Source organism: Pipra filicauda, unplaced genomic scaffold, assembly GCF_003945595.2.
Source record: "Pipra filicauda isolate LSUMZ 115617 unplaced genomic scaffold, ASM394559v2 scaffold387_size670060_pilon, whole genome shotgun sequence".
In the NCBI taxonomy this organism is placed as follows: domain Eukaryota; kingdom Metazoa; phylum Chordata; class Aves; order Passeriformes; family Pipridae; genus Pipra; species Pipra filicauda.
The window spans coordinates 244,447-256,583 of record NW_024104517.1 but is presented as its reverse complement, the minus strand read 5'-3'; the positions used below and the strand labels follow the sequence as shown (position 1 = coordinate 256,583).

General features: G+C 37.3%; 1 protein-coding gene across 5 annotated transcripts in view; it reads left to right on the top strand.

Annotated features, from left to right (window-relative positions):
• LOC113997701 (SPHK1 interactor, AKAP domain containing) overlaps positions 1-12,137 on the top strand; it is a 67,561-nt gene that overhangs the window by 9,657 nt on the left and 45,767 nt on the right. For all 5 annotated transcript variants that reach the window (XM_039384946.1, XM_027739787.2, XM_027739802.2 and 2 more), the window contains exon 2: positions 9,372-9,474. In XM_039384946.1, coding sequence (XP_039240880.1) covers positions 9,372-9,474 — 103 coding nt within the window. The remainder of the gene's footprint in view (positions 1-9,371; positions 9,475-12,137) is intronic.

Sequence of the window (12,137 nt, the reverse complement as noted above, 5' to 3'; positions counted from 1 at the left end):
AAAAAGCTCAATCATAATTTCTTGGACTGAAATCTCATGCTTTCCTTGTGCTGGTGTAAGTGAGGAAGAAATTGAGAATGTTGCCTTTATCAATCCACTCAATCCTGTTAATCACATTACAGGTTTCACAGATTGAAGCAAGCTAAACCAAAGACAATGTTTGCAGTATCTTGACAGAATTATACAAAAGCATGTTTCATCATATTAGAAGTTAATTAAAAGCAGCTTCATTTTGTTCACATCTTTGAGAATGCTGTTATGCTTTTTTTAAAAAAAACCATACTTTTAAGCAAGTGGGGTTTGAGGTCTTGTTTTCTATGTTATCACAGATTGTATTTATTGACATATTAACATAGCATCAAAATTTATAAGATTTGTGTTCCTTTGGGATATTAGTAGTAAATCAGAATTGCTTGGGAATATTTCAGGCATGTAAAATATGTTAAAATAAGATTTGTTGTGAATAAGCAATGACAGAATGTATTCCTTGGCATTAAAATAACCAGAATGTACTCTGACATTTTAACTAGATAGTTTATGAATGTAACTGCAGGTGGTCATAGAAACAATACTGGATTCAAGAGAATAGGAAATTTCTATGAATATTTCAGATGAAAACACTTATATTTGGACTATTGTTTTATTTTTCTGGTGTCATTAGTCAAGGTAAAAACATATTGCTTTCTGAGCTCTATTATAATCGTAAACAATGTTTTGAAAGATTTAGCAGGAATCTAAACCAACTTGACTTCCTTTCAAATAAAAAGGGTTGGAAGACTGAATAGAGTTGAAGAAATAATACATTTACTAGATAGGTGCTTCTGAAAGTAAATATTTACTGTAATGAAATTGAGTTTAGTAGGGACCAACATTACAACTATATAGTGTCATTTTGACCAATTATTTTTCTCAATATATAAATATGTTGGTGAAGCTGCCTGACCAAAGAAATTAATGACAGTAGACGACGAATTGCCTTCATTTTTACAGCTATAGAAATTATGTTAGAATTGGGTGATGTTATTTCTGAGAACAGAGGAAGAAGAGTAGATTCTCTATGGAAGAATATCAGTTAAATCCTTGGGCATTGGCAGAAATGCAGCCCCCAACACCCTCCCCAAACAAAAAAAAAAAAAAAAAAAAAAAAAAAGGGAAAAGAAATAAGATGTTATGCTTTACTGTTCTGTGGCTTACCAGTGGCTGGGGACTCTTCAGGCATTTGGAAGAAATATTTTGTTATAATTTCCTCTAGTATTCAGAATCATTTACTTTTGTCCTATGGAGAGGTGCATCTTCAGCTACACTATGCTGAAGTCAGTTCTCATGATTTGTATTAGCACTGTACAACATGATATTATGACCACTTGGCTTGCCATACACAAACCTTGCTTTTTCCAAGACCCTAACCTGTTCCATAATTCTGATTCTCTGTTGAAAAATTTGGTTTTCCAGTGTCACCAGTCCCTTTTCACTAACAGCTTTGCCCTTTACCTTTTTAAAGTAGCTGAAAGTGATGCTGCAACACTGCGAAATTACCATGTTTCTCCCTTAAATGTCTGTGGACAAGTCAGCCCTTTCTTAATCTCATAATTCCAAAGCCAGATTTATTATTTCTGAGGAGAGTGGATACAAAGAATTTCAGAAAGTCTGACAAACATTAGAAACATTCCATTAAAAGGATGAAAGCAACGTTCACCTTCTGATCACGCACATAATCCTGACTACCTACCACATTTCAATTACACTTGTACAATCTATTTGATTCGTAATCAATCTAAAAAAGAAAACACGGGAACAGCTAGCAAGTTTTGATTAGCTACATGCATTTTCTATTTAAATAAAATCATGACATACACATTTAGTTTTAAGTTACGAACATCTTTGTCACATTTTTCTTCCTTTCAGAATTGTTCAGTATCTGTCTTGAATAGGATTAGTGAAAAGCTTTTATAAAGTAGATTTATAAAAATCTTTAAAAGGTAACCCTTTAAAAAAAGTTGTCAGATAGTGAAATACTTGATTGCATGTGCTGTGCTTTGAGGCCTGTTTTGTCAGTATTTGACTGTTGTTTCTCCGATGTGCCAAATTAGAATCATGCTGCATGGGTTGATAACAAAAGCTGGTTGAGAAGCTTGACTGTGAAGTTTGGCTATATAATATAAAAAGATGTCAAAAAAATATTTAAACTAGTTAAGCCAAGATTTACATCCTCCACATAAAAACACTGGTATCTTCCTATGTCACATTCCACTGGTTCTCCTGAAATGCCCAGCTGACAGTTTGTGCACAGCATAAGAAGGAGAGGAGCAGTCAGCGAACACAAGTTTTTAAATACAAGAAACATATAAAACAGACTTGGAAAAATTACCCAGTGCTTTATGGCATGAGAGTCTAATTTGCAACATCTTTGATTTCATCTGGAAAAATGCTGAGAATTTCCATTTCTAGTTGAAATCTGCAGGAGCTGCTTGCACATTTGTTATGTATTTAACTTGGACCAAGTTTCACCAGTTTCCAGCTGTGTCACAATGTTTTTTCCATTATTTTTAAAGGAAGAAGATAGATAACATCACACACTTGGACTATTACATTGTACTGCACTAACAACATAATCTATATTAAGAATAGGCATTGACATTGAAAGAACAGTAATAATATAAGTTGCTTAATAAATACACAGTCATGAACATTCTTGCTGGAGAGGAAAAACAAGTGTTTCCTCCCTTGCCTCCTTTCTATAGCACGAGGACAAGTACTGTTCTACACTACAACTATATATGCTAAGTGAATAAGGAACTTTTGTGGGTCATCTTTTTAAGAATATTTCAGATTTTATATTGTTTCTTTCTGACTTAGTAGGCTCAAACAGTAGCAAGCCTATTGCTTTTGCTGTAGAGGGAATAAAACTGCCTTATTCTAATGTTTCTGTAATGCCTGTTTGTCATTAATTCAGTCTACATCTCTCTAAAATCATCTTCCTGGTCAGCACTGCTCACTTAAGTTATATACGTACAGACTAATTGGTTTGAAGAATCCTTCCTTTAACAAGATTTCTTCCTGCGGTTGAACCCTCAACAGTGCTTTTGTTTCCCACCTAGCTGGCAGTCCAAACCTGAGTATAAGCTCCTTGCATTTGGGGCAGAAAAGCAGCCTTAGTTGCCTTTCAATCTGTCTCCATAAGGTGCAAGCCCTCCCTGAATTTAAGGGTCTGTTCCTTAATCTTTCCCAGGTTCAGTCATTCTTCTTCATCTGACCTTGCCTGGTCCCTAGTTGTTGATTCAGGACATCTTTTCATACCTGACATAAAATCCTCCAAATCAGGAACTCTGTAGAAGCTGTTGTTACCTACAGATCATTCTAGGCATTTTCTGTCATTGCCTTACACACCCCACCAGGGAGAGACCTCACAGTCCCTCGTGTGCTTTGTCTGTAGCCTCTTCTACCATGGGTCCAAGCCTGTTCTTTCTAGAAAGTTTCCTTAGTAAGTAGCCATTTTACCAGCATAACAAAGGTCCATCAAGAATTATCCTAAAGCCATGTCAAATCCAGGGATAGGTGGGAAAAAGGCAGGCCTATCAGCTGAGTGCAAAAGCCAGTTTGTATTGGGTTGATTCTGTCAGTAAGCTGCTGAAATCCCAAACCACCAACCCAATCATCCGTCATTCAGCTCCTGAGTGCCAGCTCTTTGGTTTGATTGTCAGCTCTCTTAACTGAATATATCCTGCCATAACTATTAAATGTGGAGGAGTTTGTCAGACTTGTACATAAAGCCTTGTTATTTTTTCTTTAGTAATTCAATCAGTAAATACAGGAAGGAAGGAATATTTCTAAGTAGATCATATAAAATTCAGTTAATTTGTTTACATTTATTCTTTAGTAAAACTTGACTGTTCTTTTATAATATTTTAAAAACATGATTTGAAAGAAGGGTAATAATTGCTACTGCTTACAGAGGCTTCTAGATTTGTTTACTTTTTTAATTTGGAGCAGAATAAAGGTAATTCAGGGCTCTTTCAGCATTGTGAAGTGCACCTTAGCATGTGTTGTCTTTTCTCCGCTTCTGTTTTTCATCAGCATGTAGCTAAAGACCTGGCCTGTTTGCAGCTGTATCACTGATAAAAAATGAAATGCAAATCAAGAGTACCCAATAGACACTGTGAAATGAGCAATCTGAATATAAAGCCCTTAAACTTTGAGTCTTTTTAGTGAACTGATCTGTAAAACCCAAGAACCTGTTAGACTGCATAGACAATGAGGAGAAATATTCAGTATTTTCAGTTCCAAGTGAAGTCAATAGCAGCCACGGGAGACTGAAACAAGTCTATGAATACCTTACAAGATGAGATCCTGATATTGCCAGTGATTACATTCTGCACATGGATTCCAAATCCATAACAAAATCAGAAAGACATTTGTTTGAGGTATTTATAGAGCATCTGTTTGACTAACCATCTGTGCTCTGATTGAAGTATACACATGGTCCAGACTGAATAAAACCATTTATATGGATTAGAATAGTAACTTTGGCACTGTTATATCTAAAGGTTTTGCTCCTAGTGACTTTGCTGACCTGTTTACACATAAAGGTAAATTTTAAAACTGTAAGATCTGAAAGGTAGCCTGAGGAAAGAGTGTAACTAGTCTGTCCACTTCAAAAAGGCTTTGAAGTTAGGAGATGTTGTTTGAACACTGCATGCCTTTCAAAACTGCTTCTTGCTTAGGGTATGGATTAAGCTGACTGCCTTCCTCAGTTTCTGAGTAGCTTTTGGGTTTATTTGTGAGGGTAAAGGTAAGAATATGTGGAGGTATTTTACTGTGCTTTCGCTTCTATTTCAAAATGAGATTCATCCCTTTTTTGTTGTTCATGGTGTTCAGTAGAAATATTAACAAAACATTAGAAATGTATCTCACTATAGCTTGGAGTTAATTGCATTGAGAAATCTCACTGTGTTCATTCAGTTCACTTCCTTCAACATTATCTTTTTCATGGATCAGTATGTTTTGTATGTTCAAAATGCCAAGATTAGGAATCATAATGTAAAGATGAAAAGCAGTAGGTTGTAATATGATTGATTCAAAAAATATATATAATGGTCATTTATTTATTTATTGAGATTGCTCCTTAGGAATGATGATTGAACAGCGAGTTTTTGGAAGCTGGTTATGTTTGTTCAAGATAGTAGAAAATTGAAGTTTCTGATATTGTTTCACAAGATTAATTTTCTTTAGTGATAACCTGGGGAATTCTTTAAATTACCTCATCTTAGTTGATGTAGCACCATCTGCCACATCTGCAAAGAAGATAATTATTTTTAGGAGCAGCTGTGGGTTTTTTGATTAAGTCTTGAGTCATCGAGGTCAGTATTTTTGAATTATTCAACATAGGAAAGAATAAGCAATTGGTTTGCATTTTGGTCAGTAATAGAGGATGTATTGTTATTACAGTTGGTGACATAAATCTCATAGATATTTACTCTAATTTCCAAGAATTTTTTTGTGAGTGCATTTAGGTTGTAGGGAAAAAAATACCAGTCCAAATTCATGAATCAGTAAGAGAGTACCTGGTAGAAAATTAGTGGCTGTAGAGACTCTTCCGTTAATAGAAACGTTAAAGTGAAAATGACACATTCTTAACACTGAGTCATAGGTCCAGGTTCCAGACTTCAGTTTCAAAAGTTGAATTGTGGATTAGGACCTTTCACCAAAAGAAAACTCCCCAAATGAGCCATCCCTTAACAGAGATTCTTTGTTATCTCAGTGGCTTTCATGATAGGGCCAAGTCAGATGAGCACATCTAAGTCAGATGAGCGTTCTCCATCACGTACTAAACAAGGGAGCCAAGCAAAATTGAGAACTGGGACCTGAAATCTTCAACAGCTTTCTTTCTCTTGTAGAGGAGAGGCTCCAATCTGTGCCAGATGTCTTGAAAGACCAGCGCTTTGTGTAAACTCTTAGTGTGAAGTAAAGAGTACATGAATGCGGAGCTATCATTCAGTGATGAGCTGGCTACATCTCTGCAAGAGCTTCTTTCAGCTTCTTGCTGTTGAGGAACTAATGAGACCAGACACTTTCTCAGAGACAGAATAGTTTTTCCCTGGGGAGTTAATGGAAAGTAGGTTTATCTTTATTTCTTTGCTACAGAGTGAAGGTGGTGGAGCTGTATGGCCTGAGGAGGGTCTCTTGAGAAATCACACACCTTGAAAATGAAAGCTTAGAAAGGGTACCCACGGGATAAAAAAAGAGGGAATTTTACTGAGAGCTGAGATAACTGAAAAAGAGATGTTTAAAAGCCAAACCTGTATTCCACATTGGAAGAAAGACATGAATCTGAAGGTATCTAGACAGGACCTTCACTGCACCTCCCTGAGTTACGGAAGACTCCGATTTGTGGCATTGGATACCCAGCCTGAAGAAGCACAGCTAGGTGCTCATTTTTCCATCAGTTAGCATGCACTGCAACATGTCTACTTTGTGTGATACCTAGAGGTGACCATGTAGCTGACTGACCATCAGTAGTGGCCAAGCTGTGGGGAAGTGTGTTTGTTTCTCTGTACTTCTTTTAGAAATTGCATACCCATAAACTCACTGAGGAAAAGGCCGTGGGGTCTAAAACTGTTTCTGAATGTAGCTCTCCTATTTTAACACTTCTTTGTTAAAATAGTTCTGCTTTTCAGTGACTGTGAAGCCTGACTGCTTGAACCTGTTTGCAAACAGTGGAAGCCTAGAGTTCATATCACTGGCACAATGAGTGTTGAACTGCAGTGCAGCAGGAGAACAGGGGTTCTGCTCTGCAGCTGTGGCACAGGAAACATGAACCTAACACAAAAAAAGAAGCCCTGAAAGTGTTACAAATACTTGTAAATGCATTGCCCCTCGTCCTGCGAAACACAGCTGCTGATTTTTCCTGTGTTCCAAGTAATCAGCTGGATGTGGCTGAGGACTGGGATAGCTGACAAGAGAATTGAGGTTTACCAGATTTCAGTAACACCAAAGGCAGTTGTGTTTCCTGTCTGAACTTCAGTCATAGAAGGAACCTTGTCTGTTTGGAAACATTTAATAGCAGTCTACATTTATTTCACTGATCACATACTTTTAACAAGATTTTCTCTATTTACAAATGAAAAGTGGGCTTATTTTGAGAATAACACAGATTTAAAAGGATTAAGAAGATTTTAAAGATCATTTCACTTCCCACATGACCAGAAGGAGAGCTTTACTTCTGTATGGGACATGTCATGTGCTACCCATTACTGGAGTATCATCCAGAGATAGCACAGATTTATTAGTACTCCAGAATGTGACTCTTCAACTGTATTTTCCAGCTATGCTTTAATGTACTATTCTGCTTGTACTGTTTAATTAAGTTCCAAAAAAGGCCTTCATTTAGTGGTCAAACTGTCCTCTTTGTTGCTTTTAGACTCAGCAGCACTTCATGCACTGGCAGTTCAGTTCCCTGCACATGGTGTAACTGAGAGCAAATTGTCATTATCAGCATCTCAGCTCCCTGTAGGGAGAAGAAGTGGCAAAGCCACTCAGTCTTCCTCTCAGTGAAGAGCAGGAGAAAACAACGAGCTTTGTACTTCAACCTACGGGTCAGACCTGACCTGTAATTTCCTTTCAGGTTGCAGAAGTGATGCATCTTACAAAAAGAGGCAGGGCACAGCTCCTGCTGGGAGTAGTGAGTTTTACCTACTACAGAGGCTGCACCTAAATGTGGACTTATCAAGGAGGATACTTAACTTATATAATATTTGACCCTCTGAATATGAGGTGCTTATTTTTAATGAAGATATAAAACCAGAATTGACTTAATATGTTTAATGTCCCTCATTCTATTAAAGAACTCTGTATAAGGCCAATAAAATGTTATTTTGCTTTGTCAAATGCTGGAGAAATCACTGCCCAGAAATGTTACTGTTTATCTTTATCGACTGAGCAAGGAAGCAGAATTTTGTAAACAGGCAAAAGTACTTTTTCTAGATACAAAGGATGCTGATATCTTCCAGAGTATTAAGTGGTATCACACTTTCCAAGTGAAGTCATTTAACCCTCTGGTCTCACTTCTGCATCTGTATTCAATCCTCATATGCAATTCATGATGTTTCCCCCAACTGGCACTTAATAAGCACAAAGTTAGTTTTATATTTTTCATTCACTCTTTTAATAGCAGCACATCTAGATACTTTTCTTAAATAATTATGGAACACCACACACATCAGCAGAAGTTCTTTTTTACAAAGTTACTTATCAGTGGGAATGGATATATTCATGTCTAGTCCTCAGTAGTGTCAAGTGAAATGTACATCCATGGATCTTTGAGAGAAAGGTAACCTTACTGATGCTTGGCTGTAGATTTGGGGGGGGGGGGGAAAGGGACAGTAACCTAAGTAGCCTCTTCTTAACATATTGGTTTAAGCTCCAGTAAAAGATCATTGCTCAAGCCGCAGCAACCTGGTCACTCATTATGGTCTATCACAACATGCTCCACAGTCTCTCATAGATGACTTGCAATAATTGAAAGTGCTCTAGAGACCCAATTTGGGAAACAGAACTTGATCATGTAGGGTACTCTTTCCCTAGTACCTTTCTGGAGAAATAGCCCTTTAACACTCTGTGGTAAAGGAGGGAGAAACTTCACTAGTCTTGCAACAATATGATTATTATATGAAGGAAGATCTTACAAGACTGGCCTGGACTATTCCAGAAGAAAAGTATGAGGGGTGGTACCTGCAGTGTGTGCAAATAACTTGGATGGGAGAACTTGTCTTTGTGGTTTTATACTTCACATCTGCACAGTCCCAAAGCAAATATATTTGTTGTGTACAACTGACTCACAAAACAGAGTATGAGCACGACTTACCTTTGCTCTAAACCCACAATGTATCAAGCAATTCCATGTGGATTACAGAATTCTAGCTCTCCTGTTGTGTTTTTTACTTTTTAGTCACCACCCCTTTACTTCTATCCTAGCAGGTAAAAGTGCAGCAAATATTTCTCTTGTTTACGAAGCTGAATTTATGCAACAAGTATTTAATTTGCTGTTCCAAGCTGCCTGCTTATGAAAACAAGCTAGTATCACTTTTTACAGTGTCATTCAAGACAGATATGATTATAGGCAGTTTATGCTATCCTCTAGTCTTCAAAAGACATCAGTCTGCTATTTTATATCCAAAACATGAAGCTCAGGAGAATCTCCCAAAAAGGGAAAATTAGCAATAAATGGACTAGCAACATCAGCAAGGAGACTATAGACAGCTTCCTGTATTCTGTTACCTCTCTTTACTGAACTGTGTTTTGGTATTATTGGAGTTATTTATGTAGCTGAGTCACTGGAAAGGTTTTTGGGGGCTTGTTTCTTTTTTGTTCTTCAGCACCTTTGAATCTCCACTGATGCATGAAGTCCCAGAGCGCCAAGGCAGCAGCACAGACAGTTCTGCAAGCAGTTTGGGAAGCTCTGTCACAGCATGTAAGAAGGTAACGTCTAAGTTTATGCTATATTCAAAGTCAGATATATACATAGCTTTGCTTTTTAGCTTTTGGCTTTATTGAGGAATACAAACTTAAGTGATACTTTAAAAAGAAAAGGTCTTGATACAGAAAAATAAATTATTGTTGCTGTTATGGTATCTTGCAGTTTCTGTCTGCTTGATCTATGAAACAGGTTTTCTGTCCTCCCTCATGTCTGACTGGAAGGGTTTCTACAACAGGAGGTGGTATACATTGCTGTTACTCTTTCCTTAAAACAGGTTTATATTTTTATTTAATTTAGAGCATGTGGGAGGGAAAAAATGGCACCTGTGTGTGTATGTGTGTCATTAGGAGGGCTCAGATGTTAATTTATGCATGTAGCTAATTTCGGTACAACTGAGAATACAGAAGTGAAGACCATGGATGCTTCCTTTTATTCCTCCTCCCCAGAACCATGCTATGCCAGAGGGAAGGGGGCACTACCAAAGACTATTGAGGAGGACAGGCTATCTTTCACCTCTCACTTTGCAGTAACCCTCAGAGCTCTACTGTCTCCCACAGGCATAATTCTAGAGCTGAAAAGACAGCATTTGTTATAAACCTTTACAGTTCATTCAGTTTTCCTATAATTCTTACTTTTTTTCTCCTCCTTCTTTAACTAAAAAGAATAATGCTTTCCTTTGGGGTTTGGAGTTTTTTGTTTGTTTGTTTTCAAACTAACAACAATATATGTTTATGTATGTAAGGAGAGAGAAGGATAAAACATGTAGATGCTAAAGATTTATTTTCCTGATCCTGAAAACCACACACAGAAATTTTGGTAGATATAATATCATTGATAGAAAGAAAAGAACTCAAAGTGGATATGTATGCTGGGACTGGGCTTCTCTGGCTTGCCTCAGCATGGCTAAAGTGTCAATATTTCTTTTGATCAAAAGGTTCCTTTGCAAAATAATACATGATTTTTAAAAAGGCTGCTGAATGTAATGGGAATCTTCACATAGAAAACCTACTGTGTGGGAGAACATCTTAAATTTTCATTTAATCTCAGAGTTGTCTACTTTATGTAAGAGTGAAGGACAGTGGCACAGCACTGAGAAGTGCTGTCGCTGTCTTTACAAATGCTCCTGCTTGGTCACCTTCAGAAACATCACTCTCTTCTAAAGGCTGGGCTTTACCACATGATTGAGAGCTGCTTCACCTCTCTGATCCCATGAATTTGAACTGTTCATTGGAACACGAGTCAGTTTTATGATTGTTGGCACACTAAAATAAGTGATTCGCTTCTGACAACACTTCTGACAACCAGCAGGATATTTTGGGCTTCTTAACAGCATTGTCACAGAAAGTGTTAGTGTTCTTTTTGTGTGTGTGGAAAAGGATAAAGAATTCTCTTTTAGCCTCTGTTAGGTACAGTGATTTTTAAGTTAGATGTGTAATTGGTGGTGGAGTGAAATGCTGTGGGTTCCTGCTGCAAGGGAACAGTTTAAACTTGCAGATTTAAGTAATTGTATTTGGCATGAATGGCTCCTGCCAGGAACCACATGACACAGAACCTGAATGAATGCAGAAGATGTGCCCCTTGATAGCTCATTTTATTCTATGTGTCCCACTGTATGTCCCACTTTCCTGTCTTTTTTGATGAGTAGTAATTAACCAAAGCAATTAGGATGATCAGTCATGAAGACGCAGATGTTTCATTTGTGGAGCAGAGCTTTTTTAATGCTGTCTCAGTTATAGATATTTAGTGTATTTTAATGTCTTATGATCTAAATCAGGGAGCAGGAAGCTGTTACACTAAACTCATATGCAGTATTTTCCTCTGGGAAAGAGTGACTTTTCTGATCCACACTCTGCTAGAGGCTGATTTAGTTCATTGATTCCCAACACAGTGAGTAATGCTGACGGCTGAGTCTCTAGATGAGAGTGGAAAACTTTTTTTAGAACCATGAATTACTGCTGATTTCACATTTAGTGCATGATGCAAATTCATCCTGAATTATTTTCTGAGTATGATGATCCTGCTTCGAACCAGATATGCAGCAGTACAGTGTGTGCAGCTGTCACACGAGTATGGTCAATGAATCAAGTTCTGCTTTCGGTTGTACCATTGCAAACCAAAAGCAACCTTGCTGAATTCAGCAAAATGCTAACAATATGTCAGTGGGATTGGCCCTGAACTTGTCTTAATTAGATAAGAATGAAGAGAAGTACAAGACAGGAGGAGGAAATTTTGGCAAGCAATACTGTTTGCCTTAAAAGTGCAGAAGTGCAGACTGACAGCTGAAGCTGTACAGGCTTAGGTTTCTTACGATTTGGTGCAGACCACCTCAGTATATTTTGAACCTATGCTTAAATGCAAAAATGGCAATAGGAATGTATTGGTAGAGATCTGAGGAATACCAGTTCTCACGCTGCTTTTGATTAATTATTTAGCTCTGCTAATTTAGGTCAATTCTTTCAAGCTTATACACTTTTGATCATTGCAGTCGTACATTATTTTACTATAAGGACTTCAGTATATTCCCTTAAAAGCATGAATATCCCAGCAAGTTCTAATGCACATGCAAGCTCACACTTTATATAAACACATGAACCTATTTAACCTATGTAAGGAGAATTGCCTTACAACAGCGAGGGGCTGTAAACAATATTACATTCACTTTTAC